This window comes from Amphibalanus amphitrite, unplaced genomic scaffold (assembly GCF_019059575.1).
Source record: "Amphibalanus amphitrite isolate SeventyFive unplaced genomic scaffold, NRLGWU_Aamphi_draft 000510F_arrow, whole genome shotgun sequence".
NCBI classification, from domain to species: domain Eukaryota; kingdom Metazoa; phylum Arthropoda; class Thecostraca; order Balanomorpha; family Balanidae; genus Amphibalanus; species Amphibalanus amphitrite.
Window position 1 is genome coordinate 40654 of NW_024882004.1, and position 22378 is coordinate 63031.

The following is a 22378-nucleotide window of genomic DNA, read 5'->3' on the forward strand; positions in this document are numbered from 1 at the left end:
TTCTTCTTTCTTCTACCTATGTCATTCGACTAATTCCACAATGCGGTTAGGTTAGTAAGTGAGAAATAGCTCGGTTATGTTTAATCCTCTCCGCGTTTCTCGCGCCCCTCGCTGACCGCCGCCCTCCCGTTTCAGCAACCAGCTGACGTCGTGCAGCAGTTACGCGATCCCCAGTGTGGGATTCGCGGCCTTCGCCAGCCCGCTGCAGTAGCCGGCCGACGGCCCGCCCAGCCCCCGTGGAGTGAGCCCTCAGAAGGCCCGGGCCTTCTGAGGGCTCACCCGCCCCGCCCCGCCGGGAGCGACCGCCGCGCCGCGGGCAGGGGCCGGCGGCGAGCGGCAGGAACAGCCCACTGCGCCACCGCCTGACGCTGCGAGCCGCTCCCGTCCGGCGTGTCACCGTGATCAGTGACCGGGCGGGCGGCCCACAGCCGGGCTCGGGCGCTGGCCGGTCGGCTGCTCCTGCCGACAGCGGCGGGCGGGGCCCAGAGACCGATGGCCACTAGTATTACCGCTGTAGTCGCGTCGTGTCCGCGGCGCCGAGACAGGGTTTGTATACGATTGACGAGTGGTGCCCAGCCCCCAGCGTGGGAGCATTCAGAGAGTTACCCCAAAACAGAGTTACTCCAACTTTTAAGAACATTTTTTGTAAGTTATTGCTGCGGCTTGCGCCATTGTCCGTGTCATGTTGTTCGGGGAGAGGAGGGCTGACGGAGATCAGTGAAAGAAAATATAGAACGTCTATATAGAACAGCTGCCTTATCCACATGTGAATGAATCGAGAATGATATAGCATTTCGAAGAGGCAGGGCCTCAAAATACCTGTTGACGTACGGTGAATATATTTGACAAGTGACAACTTCCATACGTAGAGTACGGATGCGAATGTGATAACGCGCGGCGGAGGGGAGGTCGTCGCGCCCGGGGGAGCGGGCCGCGCCGACCGGACCGGACCCACCCGGTCAGGTCAGATCAGGTCACGGCTGGTAGGGCGCCAGTAGGTGCGCCGAGAACTCGGTGACGGCAGGCACGCCGCGCACCTCGTGGTCCAGCAGCGGCAGCTTGGTCACGTGGAAGTCCTCGTACAGGTCGGCAATCTGACGGGGAGAACGCGCCGCGGTCAGGGCAGGGCAGGGACGGTGGTAACCAAACGGTCACATCTGCAGATGCCACACTAATTAACAGCTACTCTCCAATGTGAAGTGTAACTGATCCTTTTTATAGTATATGAAAACTTACCCTAAACCGGGTCACGACCGGCGGCAGGTCAGCTCCCTCCGCCCCCCGTCTCGCAGTCTCACCTGGTCCAGGTATTTCTGCTGGATTCGACACCGAGCGGCGCACATCCTGCAGGGCCGCTCGCCGGGCTTCAGCATCAGCAGCTGGTTCACCACAATGTTGTGCGTGTCAATGCCGGTCTTGGTGAGCTCCTGGACTAGCCGTTCGGTCTCGTACAGCGAGAGGAACTCGGCGATACACACGCACACGAAGGTGGTCTGGTCCTGCGGCAGTGTAGAGGGGAAATCGCGACGGTCAACATGCTGCACATGGTTATAACGCATAGATGCGATATTATCGGCAGCCAGGAGACCTGCCTCACACAGTTAAATCAACCACAAGTCCCAGCAGTCTGATAAATTCGCCAGGCGGATCATACGCACACAGGACCTGCTATTACAGACAATTCGTCTGATGGGCTTAATTACAACTGAATATAATACGGGGTAATACCGAAGCGCTACACACCGCATGCATGGCGCCCCGGTGACCAAACCACCTCTCTGCAGCTTCAGTAAGACACAGCCACTTGGCTGTTGGGCGCACATCGGCGGCCCGCCGGCGCCTCGCCCCCTACTCCAACACACAGAGGAGAGGTAGCGCCGACACAGTGACCCCTGTCCGCGCGTCACCGGCACACCGCTGAACAGTTCGAGTTCGTGACCGGCGCCGGCGTAACGCCGCAGACCGGGGACCGGTTACGACACCCGGTAACTGATGGTGGCCGGGTCACACCCATAACACGGCTGATGTCGTGAACATTACGGCAGATACGTGGGCCGCGGCGGGGCCGGCCGGCGGCGGGGTACGCCAAATACCGGGACACCGCCGGGCGGGCGGGGGCCACGGTGACTCGTTACGTCATCCCAGAAAATGACCGGCTAGTGCCAAACCGTGTTTAAAGTGGTATCCGTGCCGTTAGTCAATGACTGGCCATGACCACAGTCGCCGTGAGAAACGAGGCTGATAACATTTCAGACACGGCAACTGGCACAGACAACTGAGTAAATGGCATGACTCGAAAACGGCACTGCTGACTAACAGCTTCGTCGCTAGATGGGTCAGTTTTATCTAGTCATTGCTATCTGATGGTTTTCCCCAGGTGTTAGCTAAACACACGGACTACAATCAGAATTCAACGGCATCTGGCTACCAATGACACACCAACATACAACATCAAACAGACGGCGAATGACACAAATCTCGCTCATAAGCAAACTACAGAAATAACACCGACATTATTATCGATGCATCTCAATTCATTTAAGTCCTACGTCAAAAATCACGCCACTCCCGCACGCCTGAGGAGGCGCCGCGCAGTGTGGCACTCACGGGGTTGCGGAACTGCTCGTTGACCTGCTGGATGATGGGCAACATGTTCTCGAGCCGCGCCGACATGTCATCTGGGTTGAAGTCGGAGAGGCCCAGTAAGCTGCCCATCTGGTGGAGGGGGACGGGGATGGCACGGTCAGTCTGAGAGGCCCAGTAAGCTGCCCATCCGGCGGAGGGGGGGGGGATACAGTCAGCTCTCCGTCAGTTCCCGCGTTACCATTACCGACCCGAGCAGCTGGCCCGGCGACCGGGGTCCCGTCGGAGTGGATTCACCACGAGGAAGTCCAAGGAGACAGGAAAACAGCCGGCGGGCCGACCGTTAGGTACCGGCCAGCAGAATCGCCCAGGAAAACGGGCCGGCATCGGATCACCGGCGCGCGGTCAGAGCCGGTCAGAGCCAGCGTCAGCCGCCGCCGTCATCCTACCTTCTAGTCAGTTTGCGTAATTATTTGTCGCAGAAATAACTACCTACATCAAATAACATCATGCTACCCACCTATGTTCCCAGAAGACAGTATTCACTTTTTTTTAAATGAGGATCCCTTTGCGTACTCAGTGGTATATTGGACCTTTACTGACCTTATGTCGATTTTTCCCAACGCGCGTTTAACATAAAAAGGTTAAAAACAGGATGGTAATCATAAAACGTGTGTTGACGCTGGCAGGAGGGAAACATTACGATTGAAGTTACCAGGAAAGAAATATGTGCAATTAAAAATCATAGACAACGCTTTCTAAAATAAGTCTCGAAAATCATTTGAACCAATTTAACTAAGAGAATGTTTGGAATGGATGTGTGAATAAATAAAGAGCCAGCCGAACGAATGAGCAAATGAATGAATGAATGAGCGAGTGAGTGAGTGAATGAATGAATGAATGAATGAATGAATGAATGAATGAATGAATGAATAACAGTATCAAATACTTTTACGTAGCATACATGCCTAGCAACAGTGCCTGATGCACACATATTTATAACACAAAATTGAGATCACGTCCGAAGGCACGAGAAGACAAGACGCCAATCGGGAGGAATATGCCCCAGTGCTGACATCTGGACCACCTGTGATACGTCTGTACAGAGGGTATGTATGTGCGAACACTGCAGTACAGGCGAATATCCATGGTAATCCGATTTCATAGGACACACCTCAACATGCTATTTACAACACAGCTCAATTAGCAACCCGCTTAATCGTGAAAAAAAAAGAAAACATGAAACGACATAACAACCCGCCTTGCAGACCTCCTTGAACAGAGTCCGGGCAAAACAAGCGCACCAACACAAAACACTTCCAAACAGAGGTTGTTCACCACGTACCTAGACAGACTCCAGTCCCCTCCTGTTGGCTTTACCAGTGCTCTCTAATACAGACCAGTAGGCTCATTGGGCGGCCGTACCTGGGTGACGAAGGGGCTGATTTGGTTTTTGAGCCGGAGCAGTTTGCCGAGTCCCTTTTCGACCACCTGTGGGAAGCTGAGCAGGCGCAGCGTGTGCCCGGTCGGCGCAGTGTCGAACACCACCACCGAGAAGTTCATGTTTTTCACCAGCCTGCCGGGAGGAGTAGCGATGTCAGACAGGCAGCATGAACCGACATCGGGTGATCGGATGACATGGCAGAGCCTCCCGGTCACAGGAAGTGACGTTAGGTAGGTGCTGACAACAAACTCATAGGACGAAATGTGATACTTCAACAGAGCAGGCTCCGAAGAAATGGTAGAAGTTCTTGCTAGAAAAATCGCCGTCACATTTTACAACGACGAAATACGTTTCAGATATTGACAACACAAGGACCACAGCAAGGACATGCCTATTCGAAAGGGCTAGGTGATCAAAATACAATTGGTAGGTAGAGTTGTCGAAAACAACGCCGGTTACGCCACTTGTTAGGATAGAAACAGGAAAAAGAGCCTAAACACTCCCTCAACTGAGAAAACAATATGGTCTGAGACAGTTTTTGTGGGCAGTTTAACAAAGAATAAGAGCACAGCATTTGAACCCCAGGACAAAAACATGCATACAGCCACCACAGGAACAGGTACAGTGTCCGAGAAGCTCTAGCTCTCAGGTAAACGGACGCAAGACGTTCGTGTAAAGATGACATCAATCGAATGCCAAATTTACAGGAACCGCATTGTTTATTCTTGGCACGGAAATGACCCGGTAAACCACGCGCCATGACTGGTCTGTAAAAACACAACTCGTCAACTCTGCTCCATCCCCAAACATTATGCAACAAACGTTGCCTGGAAGCAAACAGTGTGATTGCTGACGAAAAACGCAAAAAGACAAAGCCCAACTGGAAACACAATCTGCCAAGCGTGGCGTGCGTGAGCTTCACGGGTAAAATGCGCGACCGAGTAGGCGGCTATTAATTAACGAGGACAGTCCGGACTGACTGAAATGGACGTCACTGGGACACACACAAAAATCGACCGAAAAAAAAACGAACTCAGGCGGATACATTGCGCCAGCCCGCAGAGAACAAAAAGTATCGGTGACATATGGTAAACCAGGATAACTCATAACTGCTGCCTAAACACGAAAAATGAGTCCTTCAGTAGGTACGATTCAGTGCAACACATGTTAAAATATTACACAAAATAACACAGAATATTACATCCGTTTCTCATATTTCAATTGTATCCTAGCACCCAACCTACCATACTGGAACAAGAAAAACTCCTGGAAGTAAGTCAGATGACGGAAATCCGAGTCCTCCAAGATGAAGGAAATGATGAAAATATCTGATTACGAGCGAGCGAGCGCAGCGAGCGAAGCGAAGTCTTTTCAATATAACGGAAAAATCTCAGTATGAGCGGCCCGGCCCGGCCCGGCCTGTAACGCTTTTGAGAGGCCTATATCTCAGCAACCGCTGGACCGATTGGCCTGCGGTCTTTTTTTGCTGGGTAGACCCATCCCTTCTACCCCGTAATTGACTACTTTTGATACATCTCAGTGACCGTCGTGGCACGTGCCACGTGAAAAGTCAAGGGTGTTCAAGCTGTTTTGCAAAAGTAGTGATTTTGATAGGCTAATATCTCAGCAGCCGCTTGGGCGATTGTCTTGCGGTAATTTTTGTAGGGTAGCTGCATCCCTTCTACCACAGGTCGGATACTCTTGATCTATGTGAGTGACCCCCACTGCACGTGCAAAATGCAAAAAGAAGAGGTGCGAAATTTGTTCCCATTTCAATAACTCGGTAATTACTGGGGCGATTTCGCTGAAACTTGACATACAGGTAGGCACCCACCAGACAATGCATTCCCATGTGCTGCGGTTAGAGTGCTACTGCACGTGCGCACGTGCAGGGGGCGCTTCCAGATCTCGAGAACGGCTGGGCCGATTGCGCTCAAATTTGGTACACGGTTGGGGACCGGTTAGTAGGGGCCAGGGGGCCGTGCAAAAGTCAGTTTGGACCCCGTTTGCACGTGCGCACGTGCAGAATGCCGCTTCCAGATCTCAGGAACGGCTGGGCCGATTGCGTTCAAATTTGGCACACCGCTAGCGACCGGTTAGAAGGGCGCTTTGCACAAGCCCGTTGGAGGTACCCTCTCGCCCTTCCGCACGTTCAGGACTCACTATCTCGCTCGCTCGTTCTTCGCCCAAAAGGCGTTTTACTGGTAAGTAATGATCATGGTGACTTTCATGGTTTCGACTCTCACGTACAAAGTACAAACTACTTTTGTTTTACTAGATCAAACACAGCACACAGTCAGATCTCTCTCTTTTTGCCCCTGTGTCTGAGTTCGGCACTCACTTCATGACCTCTGTGTAGCTCATGGCCTCGTCGATGCCGGGAAAGGCCGACAGCAGCTCCTGCATCATCGACTTCCCGGCGCGCATGGCCTCCGACTCGCCCTCAAAGTACTCGTCGGGCAGCTCGTTAAAGCCGGCGTTCGGGTCAATCTCCTGCCGGAGGTGGGTGGGGGCCGTGAGAGGACGGCGCAGGAAGACGTGCGTAAAACCATCGCAAGTTAGGTCACAAGCAGAACGCCAAATTTCTATAGGTACCGCAGTGTTGCGCGGTATGATCGACCTTACCTACCTTTGTATTATTACAGATTAGTTGAATAAATCGTGTCTTTCAATATATGTTTTTTTAGCAGAGAAAAATGATTCTTAAATAGACATTTGCTTACCATGGCTGATAGATTGTCAAATCCATTGACTTTGGTAGGTACTTTGGTGAATTTTTGGTTGAAAGCGTCTGATATGTTGTGAGCTGGATCAGTGGAGATGATGAGAACACTCTCCCGCACCTTGGCCAGCTGCACAGCCAAGCTGCAACTGAAACGGAATGGAGTGAGACCCATTTAGTCTCAATTAGGACCACAAGTCTCCAATCCCATCACTTCTAGGTCTAGATCGTTGCACATGCTAGTCAGCATTATCCTCTGCTGTATTCCGAGTTTGAACTCTGCATGACATCCCCAGTTTGATCCCATAGATCCAAAAGACCCTAGTTTTAATTTCCATTATTTTCCAAATGGAATCACTTTTTTCTCAAATTCCTTGCCACTGAGATAGAATGCATCCCTAGAATGCTATGCTAACTTATGACACATAAGTCAGTAACACACAAAGTCATGACATACACATGATACTGCAGCATTATGTAAAATTAGCAGATCTTTATCATAGTTGGCATACCATACTAATAGGTAGGTACCATCAGGAGGCAGGAGCCACCACATAACTTTATAAAACATACCTGGTAGTTGTTTTCCCAACTCCACCTTTTCCTCCTACAAAAATCCATTTCAATGACTTCTGATCAATTATATTCTTAACTGTTGGATCCAGAGGTTCAAATTCTTCATCCATATTATCAAACTAAATCAAATTCTGAAAAAAGAATTAGGTAGAAGCTAAACCATGACATGGGCATATGTACACAAACTTCATAACATACTTTATATTCACAAATCAACAAAATTACCTAGGTAAGAAAAATAAAAAACGTATGTTGTTTTCAGGAACACGTTTCTTCCTTCTGAGTTCTGACATCCAATAGATAAAGAAGGCAAGAATTAGTATTGTATTGCTTGCAGTCTCCCAGTCAAAACAAACAAAGGATATTGTGAGATTGACATCATGTGCCTTTAAGTAGGTGGGCATCTTGGAATGTACCAACAGTGCCTACTAGCTGTTGTCAGCCTGGCAGTTCAACTTGGAATAAATGAGCACAGGCAGATCCAAGGGGCATGAGATGCAAGACCTACAAACTGGACAGAGAACACACTACTTACAAATAAAAACAGATTATGAAAACAACTGCAAGTTCCTTCCAAACAACTTGTTCCAACAGAAATTGGCTATAAATTGCAGATAAATGAATAAAGAAGCAAAAGCTGAAATAATCAAAGCAGGCTTAGAAAAAAGTATATTGAATTATTGAGTACCTATGAACTATGAGATCCCAATTCCCAACAGAATCTTATCAGCATCCACTAGGCTATAGCTAAGTCAATATATTGATTATTGAATAAGGGGAAAACATTTATTTTGTATTTTTGGACTTAGTCTTTCCACAGGAGGTATATTAACCCTCGCACGACCAGGCCATTTCTCATAACACGGACGACCAGGGGGGGGGGGGGTTGTTACGACCCCCCCCCCCCTGGCGTTTCGAAACGGAAGGTCGTAGAGCTTAGCGGAAAAAACCAACGGATTGCTCTCAACGAGATCTCGCGATTGGTGGTATATTTTTTGGTCCTAGGTCAACATTTGACCTACTTTTGACCGGTCAAAGGTCAAATTTTCGGAAAAATAGACTTTTTTCAACTTTCCGCGGCGATTGCGGCAAAACGGTGAGAGATATCGACTTGAAACCTTCACTATCGTGTTCCTTGATCAATTCTCTATCGTTTGGTATGTATTTCGTTTCCCTAGCTCTAAAAATGGCGCGTTGGGAGCGCCGGAAGTCGGCAAGGTCACAGTCGGCGGCAGAAATTCGAAAAATCAAAATTTAAATTTTTGAAATCTGATTGTATTTTCGGATTTGGGAGGTCCATTTGCTCCCTATAGAAGCTAATATTGCTGCATATTCCCATTGAGGTGACAAGAATTAGCAAAATAGTGGTTCGGGCGCTTTTCAAAAATAGTACCGGACGCTGTTCCTCTTATGACGTCATAACTCCGTGACCTGACCTGACCCGGTCAATTTTCTTGCACCACACGATAGCCAATGCTTGCCCCAACATGCATGGGAAGTTTCATCATGATCCATCAAACAATGTGGGTATCACCGGCAGAAAACCTAGGGATTCGGCGCACACGTTTGGTAACTGTCGGCCGGAGGCTGTACCTCTTATGACGTCATAACTCCGTGACCTGACATGACCCGATCAATTTTTTTCGGCAAAAGATGCGCAAAGGTTGCCCCAGAGGGTATTGAAAACTTCAGCCCGCTACGACAAGCCGTTTAGCGTGCACTTCGAAAAAACCTCAGGGGGGGGGGGTAGATACAACCCCCCCCCCCCTAGGCGTTCTAGGGTTAAACATCAAATAGCTAGGAATTTAATTATCTGCATTTTTTGTAAAATTAGCTAACTGCATTCAAGGATATTGCTCAGGTAACACATCAAAATTGGTATATTGCTTCCATTCCAATGCATGAAGATGATGGACAGAATTTGATACTAGGTATTAGAGTGGATTAGGTTGAAATTTGATTTTATTGTTTTTATATGAAGTTATTCTATTTAGTTTGCATGGCTCTAGACATTATTATCCAATATTGATGCAAAATGATTATTCTAAATTGAAATATTGGATTCTATTGCTATATCATTTTCATTGAGGAAAATGCTCGGTCAGGCTGTCACAATTCACTAATCAATATTGCAAAACACTGCAGTTTCTACTTAGCCTTATCCATAGGTGTAGGAACGTTTTCGAAAGTGGGGGGGGGGGGGGGGGGCCAGGCTCCCAGAGGCACAAAACCTCACCTACCCCCAAAATCCATTTTCTCCTCGGATTTCGGCCACTTTATTTTCGCAAGCATGCTCAAATTGGTAAAAAAAAACGTGACAAGAAAAAAAAAATCGACCAAAACCTCGGGGAGACTCCCGTCCAGAAATTAAATCTCATGGACGCGTCCCCCTGGCCTCCGCAGCCGCGTTGGCACCAGGAGCGGATCCAGGAAAACTCCAAGGGGAGGGTCATGAATCGAAGTAGTGCCCCTACCTATACCCAAAATTAAAACCTCAACTGATTTCGGCCACTTAATTTTGGTGGTGCCCTATTTTTATTTCTTATTTATTTGTTTTTGCCCTAACAGGCCTGTGGTGCCCCTGGCGGGCCTGTGGTGCCCCTGCTAGGCCACAGGCGCCCCTGGCAGGTTTGTGGTGCCCCTGGAAGGACTGTGGTGCTCCTTACGAGCCTGAAGTGCCAGCGACAGGCCCATGGTGCCTATGCGAGGCCGGTGGTGCCCCTGCGAGGCCGGTGGTGCCCCTGCGAGGCCGTGGTGCCCCTGCTAGGCCGCTGGTGCCCCTGGGCCCTGACAGGACTGTGGTGCTCCTGACAAGCCTGAAGTGTCCCCGACAGGCACGTGATGCCCCTGACAGTCCCAAGGTGCCCCTGCGAGGCCAGTGGGTGCCCCTGGCAGACCTGTGGTGCCCCTGCTAGGCTTCTGGTGCCCCTGACAGGCCTGTGGTGCTCCTGAAAGGACTGTGGTGCCCCTGGGCCCTGACAAGCCTGAGGTGCCCCTGACAGGTCCGTGGTGCCCTTGACAGGCCCAAGGTGCCCCTGCGAGGCCGGTGGTGCCCCTGCGAGGCCGGTGGTGCCCCTGGAAGGCCTTTGGTGCCCCTGGAAGACCTGTGGTGCCCCTGACAGGTCTGTGGTGCCCCTGGCAGACCAGTGGTGCTCTTGCTAGGCCGATGGTGCTCCTGTCAGGTCTGTGGTGCCCCTGTCAGGTCTGTGGTGCCCCTGTCAGGTCTGTGGTGCCCCTGATAGGTCGGTGGTGCCCCTGGTAGGCCTGTGGTGCCCCCGGGCCCCAAGGGAGCATGACCCATGTGACCCCACCTTGGATCCGCCACTGGTTGGCAGTTGGCACCCATGCAAATTCCTGAAGCATCCAAAAACATTTTTTTATTACGAGCGAGCGTGAAACGTGAGAAGTGAAAAGTCAGCAAAAGGTGTGTGTGTGTGGGGGGGGGGGGGGGGGGGGACAGTTAACATTGCTGGCCCCATTCGAAAGTGGGGGACCATTGCCCCCTGCCCCCCTGTTCCTACGCCTGTGCCAGTAACCGATCAACTAATGCAAGGCCGCCTAACATAAATTGTTAGTTTACGCCGTTTACGCATTCTGCTGCGCCAGTATTGTCTCTCTTTGCAGCGCGCGCTGCCCCTAAGCTGCCACTTATTGCTTCTGACAAAGTTACCTTTCATTGGGTGGAGGAAAATTGCACTCAATAACGATGAAGCACAAATGGAAATCTTCATGGAAAGGCAGGCCAGAGAACCGTCAAGTTTGTTCTTCGGGGTGATACCTACAAATACATTAAAAAGTTCGGCAAAAAGTGGGGGGGCCAGTTAACATTACTGGCCCCCCACTATGAAAAGTGGGGGGGCCACCGGCCCCCCGTCCCCCCCTGTTCCTACACCTATGGCCTTATCTGTGAGTAGGCACTCATCAGGTGCCCAGTATTTACAATTTAATTATGGTGTGAGACACATTTGGAGTGAAACAGGGCAGACAATAACATGTTCCCACATTTCACTGGTGTGCTGTCACATGGTTGACAAATAAAATCATGTAGGTACAGAAGGCGCAATGAGTTACCCAGGGATTGCCAAATTCCTATAAAATGCATTTTTGCACATCACAAGTGAATATAACTCTATTTTCAAATTGTGTAATAAATGATAGGTTTGCTGTTTAATGTATGCCAATTGTCAATTTTCTTGCCAATTGTATAGTGCCAACTGCCAAGCTAATATAGTGGCTAATATCTTTAACCAGGTTGGGGTAGGTTGCTGTGGCCTGTGAATGTCACTTCTGCTGGTGTGGCTTGAGAAATCTGTACACTTTCCATTCAGATATCTGATTGCAATGCAAGGCTGATTATCAAGGCTGATATAGATATCAGGGCTGCTTCAGACAATCAGAATCAGTCGGTATCGGTAAGCATAAGGCAGATCCATAGCACAAGCTGGCATGCTATGGTGTGGACAAAATGCTCGCTCATGCTATGTCTGCCTTACCGACTGATACCAAAAGTGTAAAATAGGTATACTTCCTTTAAAAAAGGGCTTTTTCAAACCATTATATTTCGCTAGTAGGTACCTATCCAAAAAAGACAGTGGTACACAAACATTTAGGCAGATGATTTGAAGCGTCATTTTGGATAGGCTTGAAAAAGGCTCAAAAAAGACATTTTACCAAAACACATGTTAAAGTACTCGGCTTTTCCGGACAGTTTCGTGACTGTATTATTGTCACTTCGTCAGCGGCATACAAGTAATATCCATGCATCAACATGTGCAAAACACATGTTGATGCATAACCAATTAAAAAATAGGCATAATTAAAAAATAATTATATTTCCCATTGTTTATCCAATATTGATTCATCACTCTTCTCAATTCTCAAATCAACTCAGAAATCAAACCACAGCAGCGCAACAGATATGACACTAGCACAAAATTATAATTTGAAAAATTATTGTACATGGTAATTAATAATATTAGAAAATAGAAAACCACACATCAACATATGACACTAACAAAAAGTTCAACGAAATTCTTTAGATAAAAATTAATGATATTATGAGATGATACGAGCCATACGAGCCACCAATGAAGCCTTTGCTAGCGACATTCATTTTTATTTACTTCAAGTTGATTCGTCAACTTACGATGTTCTATGACGTCATATTTTATATACAGAAATTCAATTACAATAAAAATGAAAGCTTTTTGTCACATATGCGCGGCGTACGCCTCAAAAGCGTAGATGCTACTACTAAAATAAATAGTTGCTTGTGTATGTTTCATTGAACCATGTAATTCAATGACATTAAAAAAGATAATTTGGAAATTATTGTTGACCAAAATATGCCAAAAAGTCACAGTTTACACACTTCTTAAAATCTGTCACCTGCTTTCTTGCTCTCAAGCCCAGTGCTTACCTGCTCACCACCTGAAGGTCAGGTGGTCCCGACCCCAGCGACGGTCATCCCGCGGCGGCCGGACGGCTCACAGCCGCCGACAGCGGGTCATTGACCGTGGCCCGCGGAGATGAGGAGAATAGAGCGGGAAGCTGGCTGGCTGGGAGGCACGCCGGCCAGTGAGGGTCGGCCAGATCAGTGTGGTGGTATGGCGTGCTGTGCCGTGTCTGTGCTGTGAGCCGCTATACTGTAGCTCTGGCGGTGGTCGGTCAAAGTGTGGCTGTGTGGAAAGTGAGTCGCTGTGTGTTGCGGGCTGCGGTACGTGTGTTCCGATGGAGTGACTGGGTTGAGTCGGTAGTCCTTGATGGAGGAGGCTGGCGACGGTCGCCGGCGCCCCCATGAAGCGCCCCAGCCTGGTGCGGGTGGTGCCGGCCGCTCTGGCGCTGGTGCTGGTGCTGTTTGTCGCCTACGGCCACTGGGAGAGAGTCACCTCTGACCTGAGCCCGCCGGAAGCGGCCAACATCTCCCGACTACAGCGCAAGCTCGGTATGTGTCACATGGCTGTTACCCAGTACTCATCAATACCTACGTTGGCCAGCTCACTAGCCGACCCGTGGAATGTGGATTGCGGGCACTATAGGCCACTAGGCTGACACACCAGTCAGTTTCACTGGTCTATACCGGTCCGTTTACCTATCTGACACACTAGTCCCTTTGTCTGACACACCAATCCGTTTTGCTGGTCTACCCGAGCGGTCCGTTTATGCTACCAGTGCGTTAATCTGACACGCCGGGCTGCTCAGCTGACACACTGCACCGGTCCGTTTTACTAGTCCACCAGTCCGTTTATCTGACGCACCGGTCCGTTTTGCTGGTCCACCGGTCTATCTAGCTGCCTTGCCCACCATTCCGTTTATCTGACACACCGGTCCATTTCGCTGGTCCATCGGCCCGTTTACCTGACACACCGGTCCGTTTTCAGCCGACCTGCGGGAGCTGGGCTGCTCGATACAGGGCCGCTTCATTCAGCTGGGGGAGCGGTCGTCGGAGCCGTACGGGACGATCACCGCCGGCCGACCGGAGGCCTGTCTCAGCTGCCTGTGCTCGGTGAAAACGGTACGTCAGTCGTCGTCAGAGTCAGCCTCACCGGGCACCATGAGAGTGTACCTACTTCAGCTACGGCGAGGAGGAACAGCGAGGTTATGAAATTAGCGCAAGATCGTAATAAGCATCGCAGCTTACGCATTACGCATGCATCGAAAATAGCTCTTTTTTTAAGTGAACACGAATTGCCTTTCCCGTTTGTTGTTAAGTGTCGTCTGGTTTTCGATGCGATACGTATGTTACGATGACGATTCGTTTGAACAAATGAGCGTTTGTTTATCGACCCCGTTAGACTTTGTCCCGTCCCTCACCAGAGTCACCCGTCTGTCGCAGAGCGATGTGGAGCCGGAGCCCGACTGTGTCATCACCGAGTGTCCGACTCACGTCTGCGACCGGAAGCACCCGCACTCGTACGAGCCCGACCACCCGTGTTGCGCCATCTGTAACACGACGGAGCCAGGTAACACCGCAACTCCGGTAACACCTTTAGATGCCCGTAAATGCCTTTTTACCATCCATGCATTACGTTATCTGCAGAACGATCTGAACGAACATACGATTTTTTGCGCAGTAGCGGCCATTTTATACCGTCACGGGGTTTATAATCAACAGTAGCACAATAACCAGTCAAAAATTGTTTTTAAATTAATAAAAATGAATGGGTGATTTGACGTGGTTAAGTTTCACCAAAAGCAACACTGCCAGGACAGGCAGTCTGCAGTCGAGGTATGTACGAGACTGACTGGACCAGCCGATCCGTCTGTCTTCCCACAGCCCGGGAGGCCCAGAGGTTCCCGGTCTGAGGAGGCTGGGCGTGCCGTCTGTCTGTCGTTACAGAGCCGCCGGTCGAGGTGCCGGTCTGTGGCTGTGGAGGCTAACCGACCCGTCTGCAGTTTCAGAGCCGACTGCCGAGCCGGCGCGCTCCCGGGACCCCGCCATCCCGCTGACGCGGGCCGTGTACGAGCCGCAGCTGCTGCACGAGCCGGCGGCGGTGTGCGCCCCCTCGGCCGGCGGCGGCGGCGGCGGCCCGCTGGCGCTGCTCGGCGTCACCTCCCGGCCGCGGGCCGCCGAGCGGCGCGCCCTGTTCCGCCGGCTGTACGGGGCCGAGCTGGCCGCCGCCCGCATCCGCTACGTGTTCGTGCTGGGCCGCGAGGAGCGCGTGGAGCGCGCGGTGAACCAGCTGCTGGCCGACGAGGAGGAGTACGAGGACTACATGGCCGAGGAGCTGACGCCCGACGAGCTGGCCCAGGAGGCGCGCCAGTTGGCCGACCGACAGGCGGCCGTGGACGACGAGTCCGCCCGCTACGGCGACATCCTGCAGAGCCGCGCCGCCGAGCACTACAACCACCTGAGTCTGAAGACGCTGGCGCTGCTCGAGTTCGCCGGCCGCCACTGCCGGCGCGCCGCGTTCGTCATCAAGACGGACGATGACGTGCTGGTAACGGTGCGCCGTCTGGCGGCGGAGGTGGCGGCGCGGGCCGGCCAGGCGCACCGGCCCTCCATCCACGGCCTCCTCTGCGTCGACTGTACGCCGTACCGCGGCCGCCTGCTGGCCTGGCGCAGCTCGCACCGCGAGTGGCCGTGGGACCGGTACCCGGCGTTCGTCACCGGGCCCGGCTACCTGGTGTCGGCCGGCGCCGTGCAGCCGCTGCTGGCGCGCGCCCTCGACACGCCCTACCACCACCTGGAGGACGTCTTCCTCACCGGTATCGTGGCAGAGGCGGCCGGCGTGGAGCGCCATGACTGGGCCGCACAGTGCATCAACCGAGTGCGCGGCGGCGACCTGTGCTCGCTGGCTCACTGTGCGCTCAGCCACGCCGACCAGTACAAGGACGGCGGACGCAGGATGGAACTGTTCGGGTACGCCACACGTCGGTTTGACGTGGACGGGCTCTGTGACGCCAACGTGACCACAGCGACCACATCACCACATCTGTGATCACTATAGTGACTATCTGCTGCCAAGGTGTGTCAAAGATATAAAAGTTTTGGCCGGAAAAACTAGCCAGCACGCGAGATCTTCGTGATGCGCCATGTGTAATTCCGATAAGATATCTGGTAAGAAAGATTGGCGACCATTTTTGGCTCCTTTTTGACCTAACATTTTCACGAACGCGCCCTGACAGCAGGTTCGCCGTTGCACTGTCATGCATCCAATCATGCATCCAATGGCAAGTTGCATTACATACCATTCTATTCGCTAACGACACTAGGTCCTGCCGGCAAATTAGCTTGTCTGTGAGCGACACATCGATCACTTAGCGCAGGGCGTGCACGGCCGCCGCACATGGTGCAGACTCCTATGCCGGCGTCCCGGGTCGCTAGGTCACCGGCGGGAGACCCTGCACATTTTCCGTCACATTTTCTTAACGTCATGGATGATACGTGCATCATCTCCCTCAAACACTGCGTGCTGAACAGCAGACACAGATGTCAATGGATGACCTGGCCTGAGTCAATGGAGGGCTGCCGGTTCTAATGTTACGTGACAATGACTGAGCGTCCGCCGGCTGACAACAGAACCGTACCAATAGACGTGAATTAATTCCCCTGAAACGCATGCTGATTGATAACACCAAAAATCATAAAGCCATTATCCGTTTAAATCATGCTTAAAACTAGTCAATGCTCGTGATAATCGGGGACACATAACATAAATTGTCCTCAAAACGTTTTTAATTATAAAGTTGTCGGTACAATCAATATGAACGTTGCATTGCTTGGACTCATTTCTGTCATCTCGCTGATTTCAAAAGCCATCCTGACGTTAGATCATTTACGTAATGTGCATAAATCATTTCAGACGGCGTTGGGAATGCCTAACAACGATTAAATTGTACGCCAAGACCTGGGTTGCACTGACTCTGAAATGGATGAGCATTTATATGAGCATTATGATAAGTTATGAGCGAAAACAGCTAAACTGGGATGCCCTATCATGCGTTGCTTCGAGACCACGATGCATCTTCTTTCTGTTAGCATTCCTGTTTTTGCTGCGTCTTCATGTTACCCATAAGAGCCCAGACTGTCCTAGTCCTAGAGCTCGATGAGAACGGGATCTCCAGGCCAAGTGGCCTTTTCCCTCCCGATCACTGTGAAGGTAAGGTAGGTAAGGTTTGTTGACTAGTCAGCGCCCCTCCCCCGCCCCAGGCACAATGAGAGATCACGCTCACCTCCCCCCTCAGCGCCAAGTGTGCCCCATCTACTTCCCCCACCCCTCCCCCCCCCCCACCACCTGAGGCACAGCTGGGCGATCCACGCTTTTTCGTCGACTCGTAATCGCCGCTTACTCACGGCCCATCTGCTGAGTGCGGCGCGGTGCAGGCCGGCGGCCAACGCTCCCCGGCCGCCGGCCGCCGGCAGTGGCCCGGGGCGAGCCTGCGCGCGGCGGCCGGTGACTCGTCGGCTCCTGCGGCGGCGACGGTCGCCAGTAGCGCCTCGGGCGGTGCTCGGAGGGGTGTGTGGTGCACGCAGAGCAGTCCTGGTGCGGCGCGGGGCGGTAATGTGATGCCGGGGGCTGGCGACCGACGCGTAGCACTGAGCCGTGCGGCGGGCTGTGAGGACGAGCGGTCTCACTGGAAAAGGACCGGTGCAGAGAGGAGCTGATGGCGCTGCTCCAGCGGTGAACGGCGGCGGCCACGTGCAGGGTTTTACCGCTGATGACATAGTGGCGCACAGACTGACACGTAGCAGGCAGCCAGGTAAGAGGCACGCACCAAAATTGAAGTCCTGCTTCACAAGTCGGATGCTTTCCACTTGTGTCGGGCGTCGTGGCCTCGCAACTCAGAGCTTCAGTAGCCACTTGTTATTAATATCGAATATACTGTTCACAAACCAATTTACAGATCCCGGAAGAGTTGTGGGATCAGGGGAGGTCAAAGCCGTTTTAACGATGGGCTGTCTGGCGAATGCACCTAATTTGACCAAATCTGCGCGAAAGCTATTTTACAACAAATGTCATTATATGAACTTATTTCAGTGTTTTAATCGAAAATCATGTCTGATAATTTGAAAAATAAGGTGCATCTGTGCAACCCAAACTGACGAACTTTTAAGAAACACAATGAACCTAATTTGACCAAATCTACACCAAATCTACACCTAATCTGCACCAAATGTGTACCTACCAGATGATGTCGTAAAAACGACTAATATATATTTTCTGTTTTGAACTACGATAAAGTTACAGGAAATCGTCAGTCGAGTATCGGACATTCCACATTGAAAGGTTATAAAAACATGCATATACCTACTACCATGACTCACGAGAAACGTTTGATATCTATTAACCCGCGCCCCGTAGGGCTACCGGCGGGGGCCGAAACGCCCCCCCCCCCCTACGATCTCGGAAAGTTACCGGCCGATTTTCAAAATTCGAACGGCGTTCGATAGCCCCACCCGGGAACTACCTTGTGACCAAATTTTATTGACCTAGGTCAAACCAATGACGTCACAGGTCCAGGGTTGTATACCAATCAAGTCGATTGAATTGATTGATTTGTTTCAACGCGTATTTTGAGTTGATTGGATTGAGTCGATTGACTTTTCGAGATGACTGGTTGACTGACTCGTTTGACTTTAGCGACTGGTTGACTGATTTGATTCCCGAAAATTAGAGTGACTCGTATGATTGAGTGATTGAATGGAAAGTTCAAATAAGTTTTAGTTGACAAAAAATAATGACACCAATTGATGACATCAAAGATCACAAAACTACACTGAAAACTGCTTGTCATCACAACTGCAATATGGGGTAGATGGCCAAATAAAGAACAGGGCCTAAACATGAACAGCCAACTTTGACTTTCAACTGCAATAACTGCTCCAATCCTGGTGATAGAGCCTGGCGATGCACCTACCTACCTTTCTGCACTCAGCAGGAAACGTTTTTTTTTAATCCAGATGATAAAGTGCAAGGCCCTATATACTAATAAAGTGTGATTAATTAATAATTCACATCTCCTCCGAAACAACCCACTGAACTCTATAAATATCTGAAACCCCTACAAAAATAACTGAAACAAAAGCGCCGTTTTCGTCTCGCTAATAACGTTTACGTGCCTAATTAATAGCTAATTTGCTGCATTGTTTAATTTGCAGCAGAACGTTTGTTGATCCTTTCCTCCTGAGAGCCTAAGCATAACATATTTAATATACTTCGTTTTCCTTAAAATATTTTACAGAATATTATTAAGTGGTTTTATTTCAAATGAAATAATAATTAAAACGAAATTAGTGTTGTACAACCGATTTATTTTATGATGATCTACCATACTACATGATAATCAATGACGTCATCTTACAAAAAAATCAAAAGACGTAGAATTAGGATTTATAAAAGCTTAGCATACTTATAGGCAAAACGTTTTCTATGTTTCGCAGTCGCACCGTGTCGTTTTCGCATTTTATTTTTCCTTGTTCCTACTTCCTTTGTCCTTAACTTATCCTGTGGTTCCAGAGTCCCTGTCCTCTCCATTTCCTTTTGAATATATTTTTAATCCTCATCCCTATCCCCTAGTCCTAACAGTTTCAAATTGTATTGCAATAAAATGTTTTGAATTCTTCACATAGGTACCTAACATTGACATGCCACGTCCAGAGTCGTGGACCGCTAAATACTTCAAATCTCTTCCTTCCCAATCTGACAACATCCCACGTCTCAAATGCACATTGTGTGGACAGATTTTTCAGGCTGCCCGTCAGTCTCTGTCTAACCGAAAACGTCACATGCAGGTAAGATATTTATTTCTATTTCCCTATGGTTAATATGTTATTGATGCATAGTATCCATTAAAATAGACATGGTGTAGGGTAAATGGCCAAATCACGAACACTGCCAAAATCCGAGCAGCCAACTTTCAACTGCAATATCTGATATTTAGTGTAAATGGAGTTGGAATATGGCCCAAATTAAATTGACAACTTTTAGGTGAAAGGTGGTGATTTGGGTTAAGGGGCGAGTCAACTACTGGGTTATTTTGCACCCATTAAATGAAACTTCTGCTCCAATTCTACCCATTGAACCTCAATATCATGATCCACCTGTCCATCACTAGGTATCCTTCCTTATTACATAGACACTTTGAATGGCATGGCAATTTATAATTTTAAATGGCAATATTTTTATGTTTCTTCTGTAGGTAGGTAGGTGGGTAGGTACACCAGACTGCTATGGACACTTTTCCAAGTTGGTGGGGCAACAAACCTAATGTATGTCTTGGTTTGAGTCGTTTGATTGAGTTGATTGATTCCTTTCATTGTCGCGTTTGAGTCGATTGAATCAATTCCCGAAAACTGCTCTGACTTGATTGATTTGATTGGTTTCCCAAATTTGTCGTGATTGAATTGATTGCTATTGATTGAGTCGTATACAACCCTGCACAGGTCAGGTCAAAGGTCAGATTTCACCGTTCACAGGCATTTCAAGAAATGTGTTGTGAAATCGAGTAAATTGGTAATTTATTGAAAACCATCGATGGTACATTGTTCGTCAAACACATACTTTGCTATCTGAGGTCACTGATACCAGGTCAGGTCACAGCGAAGTCAGGTCACCGGGGGTCACAATATGAAAGTGTCGTGTGATACATGTTTTATGGTCCATTTTACATGACAAATGCGATTATGTGGGTTACGCAGCCTTTGGGGCCAGCCTAGGTCACGTTTTGGTGAAGGTCAGGTCAAGGTCAGGTCAAATTGGGTCAAATTTCAAAGTTGATATTTTTGCATAAAATGGGTATCGATTCGATGCAGCTCGTCACGGGGAGTCTAATGGTGGTCTTTGTTTTGCTCTACGAGGTCTAGAATTGCCAAAAATTGAGTTTAAAAAATTGACGACATCATTTTTGAACAGTTTTTTTCGCTATAACTTGGCCAAAAAACGAGGTATCGATCTGAAATTTGGTATGTAGATAGAAGACGGTAGGTACTATCACATATATTCCGTTTTTTTTCGAAACTCAAAAAACTTTTTGGATTTTTTGGCTAATATATCCAAAAAAATTTGGGGGTCAAAACTCAAAAATTTTCAAAAATCCGAGATAGCAATTTTGTAGCCCTGTCAATTGTACACCTTTTATGTATTGATCATTTTTCTGTATCTTCAAAGCTGTAGGCCTGACAGGTCTTCTCGCGAAGGTCTTTTTTCGGTCGAAAATGGCAGAACATGACGTCATTCTTACGTCATTTGTGGCCAACCTATCATAGCCTCTGGAAAAATTTTTGGTCACAATGTGTAAAATTGATGCCCGGAGGGGTTCTGAAAGTTTGGTGGCGATATCTCCAGCCGTTTAGGAGATATCGACCGAAAAGGACAGGGGGGCTGTTTCGGCTCCCCTACGGGCGCTGGTTAACCTTCCAGGCGGTGGGGGGCATTTTTTTGCCCCCCCCCTTTAGTTTTTTTCGATATATCTCGAGAACCGCTGCGCCGATCGTCACCAAACTTTCAGTACCCTCCCGGGAGTAGCTATCGCACATGGTGACCAAATATTTTTCCAAAGGCTATGATAGGTTGACCGCTAATGACGTCAGAGTGACGTCATTTTTGCCATTTTCGACCCAAAAAAAGGTTTCTCGGGAAGAGCTGTCAGGCCTACAGCTTTAGAGATACAGAAAAATGTTCCAGACGTAAAAAGTGTGAAATCAAGAGGGCTACAAAACTGTTGTTTCGGTGTTTCGAAGTTTTTGGATTTTGACCCCCAAAAATCAAAAAATAAATTTTTTGAATATAATAGCCGAAAAATCCAAAAAGTTTTTTGAATTTCGAAAAAAACCGGAATATATGTGATAGTCCCTACCGCCTTCTATCTACATACCAAATTTGAGATCAATACCTCTTTTTTTTGGCCAAGTTATAGCGAAAAAACTTCAAAATTGATGACGTCAAATTTTCAAACTCAATTTTTTTTTGCAATTCTAGACCTCGTAGCGCAAAACAAAGACCACAATTAGACTCCCCGTGACGAGCTGCATCGAATCGATACCCATTTTATGCAAAAATATCAACTTTGAAATTTGACCTTTTTTGACCTGACCTTGACCTGACCTCCACCAGAAAGTGACCTAAACCGTACCTGATGGTCTTATAACCAATACCATCGAGTTGGAAATGAAAAACTGGCCATAAAACATGCATCGCACAACCTTAGTAAAGTTGGGTTCATGTGGTGACCCCTGGTGACCTTTGGTGACCTGACCTGTGACCTGACCTGGTATGACCAGTGACCTCTAATAGCAACATATGTACTAGAAAATTGACGCCTTATCGCTGATTTTCGACAAAATGCGTTTTACTCGGTGTTATAGCGCTTTCCCTAGAAGCCCCGTGAACGGTGAAACATTTTATATTTGACCTGACCTGTGACGTCATCGGTGACCCCGAGGTCAATTAAATTTGGTTTCCCTTGACAAATTTGACAGGGCTATCGAACGCCGTTTGAATTTTCCGGATCCGTCCAGTAGTTTCGGAGATACGAGGGGGGGGGGGCAAAAAAATGCCCCCCCCCACCGCGCGGAAGGTGGCTGGGAGGCCCACCGCCTGCCGGGTTAAAAG

General features: G+C 49.2%; 4 protein-coding genes across 22 annotated transcripts in view; 3 read left to right on the forward strand and 1 right to left on the reverse strand.

Moving 5' to 3' along the window:
• The window catches only part of LOC122392984 (peroxidase-like), a 38717-nt gene extending 37861 nt beyond the window's left edge, over positions 1 to 856 (forward strand). For all 6 annotated transcript variants that reach the window (XM_043388393.1, XM_043388394.1, XM_043388395.1 and 3 more), the window contains one exon: positions 136 to 856. In XM_043388393.1, the coding sequence (XP_043244328.1) occupies positions 136 to 211 (76 nt within the window). In that variant the 3' untranslated portion in view covers positions 212 to 856. The remainder of the gene's footprint in view (positions 1 to 135) is intronic.
• LOC122392986 (ATPase ASNA1 homolog) lies at positions 821 to 12817 on the reverse strand. 14 transcript variants are annotated; one of them, XM_043388398.1, is made up of 8 exons: positions 12745 to 12817; positions 7323 to 7456; positions 6751 to 6898; positions 6369 to 6520; positions 4009 to 4159; positions 2608 to 2715; positions 1299 to 1499; positions 821 to 1094 (listed from the first exon to the last, which is right to left on the reverse strand). In XM_043388398.1, the coding sequence occupies exons 2-8, from the start codon at positions 7433 to 7435 to the stop codon at positions 975 to 977; spliced, it is 993 nt and encodes a 330-aa protein (XP_043244333.1). In that variant the 5' UTR covers positions 7436 to 7456; positions 12745 to 12817; the 3' UTR covers positions 821 to 974. The 14 variants fall into 14 exon arrangements, with proteins under 14 accessions (XP_043244333.1, XP_043244346.1, XP_043244339.1 ...); XM_043388411.1 differs by lacking the exon at positions 12745 to 12817 and adding an exon at positions 12404 to 12436; XM_043388404.1 differs by lacking the exon at positions 12745 to 12817 and adding an exon at positions 12341 to 12389.
• LOC122392985 lies at positions 12560 to 15907 on the forward strand. Its single transcript, XM_043388397.1, has 4 exons — positions 12560 to 13269; positions 13706 to 13839; positions 14161 to 14287; positions 14721 to 15907. Exons 1-4 carry the CDS (start codon positions 13122 to 13124, stop codon positions 15764 to 15766), a joined length of 1455 nt encoding a protein of 484 aa, XP_043244332.1. The 5' UTR covers positions 12560 to 13121; the 3' UTR covers positions 15767 to 15907.
• A 1373-nt stretch (positions 15908 to 17280) lies between these two features.
• LOC122392982 overlaps positions 17281 to 22378 on the forward strand; it is an 84411-nt gene continuing 79313 nt past the window's right edge. Inside the window, exon 1 of the mRNA XM_043388388.1 lies at positions 17281 to 17528. The gene's annotated coding sequence lies outside the window, so the exon portion shown is untranslated. The remainder of the gene's footprint in view (positions 17529 to 22378) is intronic.

Excerpts from the sequence above, each read along its gene's own strand:
- LOC122392985 (XM_043388397.1), top strand. The coding sequence starts at position 13,122 with ATGAAGCGCCCCAGCCTGGTGCGGGTGGTGCCGGCCGCTCTGGCGCTG. Across the intron at positions 13,840-14,160 it reads GCCTGTGCTCGGTGAAAACG|AGCGATGTGGAGCCGGAGCC; the intron begins GTACGTCAGTCG and ends CGTCTGTCGCAG. Across the intron at positions 14,288-14,720 it reads CTGTAACACGACGGAGCCAG|TTTCAGAGCCGACTGCCGAG; the intron begins GTAACACCGCAA and ends ACCCGTCTGCAG.
- LOC122392986 (XM_043388398.1), bottom strand. The coding sequence starts at position 7,435 with ATGGATGAAGAATTTGAACCTCTGGATCCAACAGTTAAGAATATAATT. Across the intron at positions 1,500-2,607 it reads ACGAGCAGTTCCGCAACCCC|GACCAGACCACCTTCGTGTG; the intron begins GTGAGTGCCACA and ends ACACTGCCGCAG. Across the intron at positions 1,095-1,298 it reads AGCAGAAATACCTGGACCAG|ATTGCCGACCTGTACGAGGA; the intron begins GTGAGACTGCGA and ends TCTCCCCGTCAG.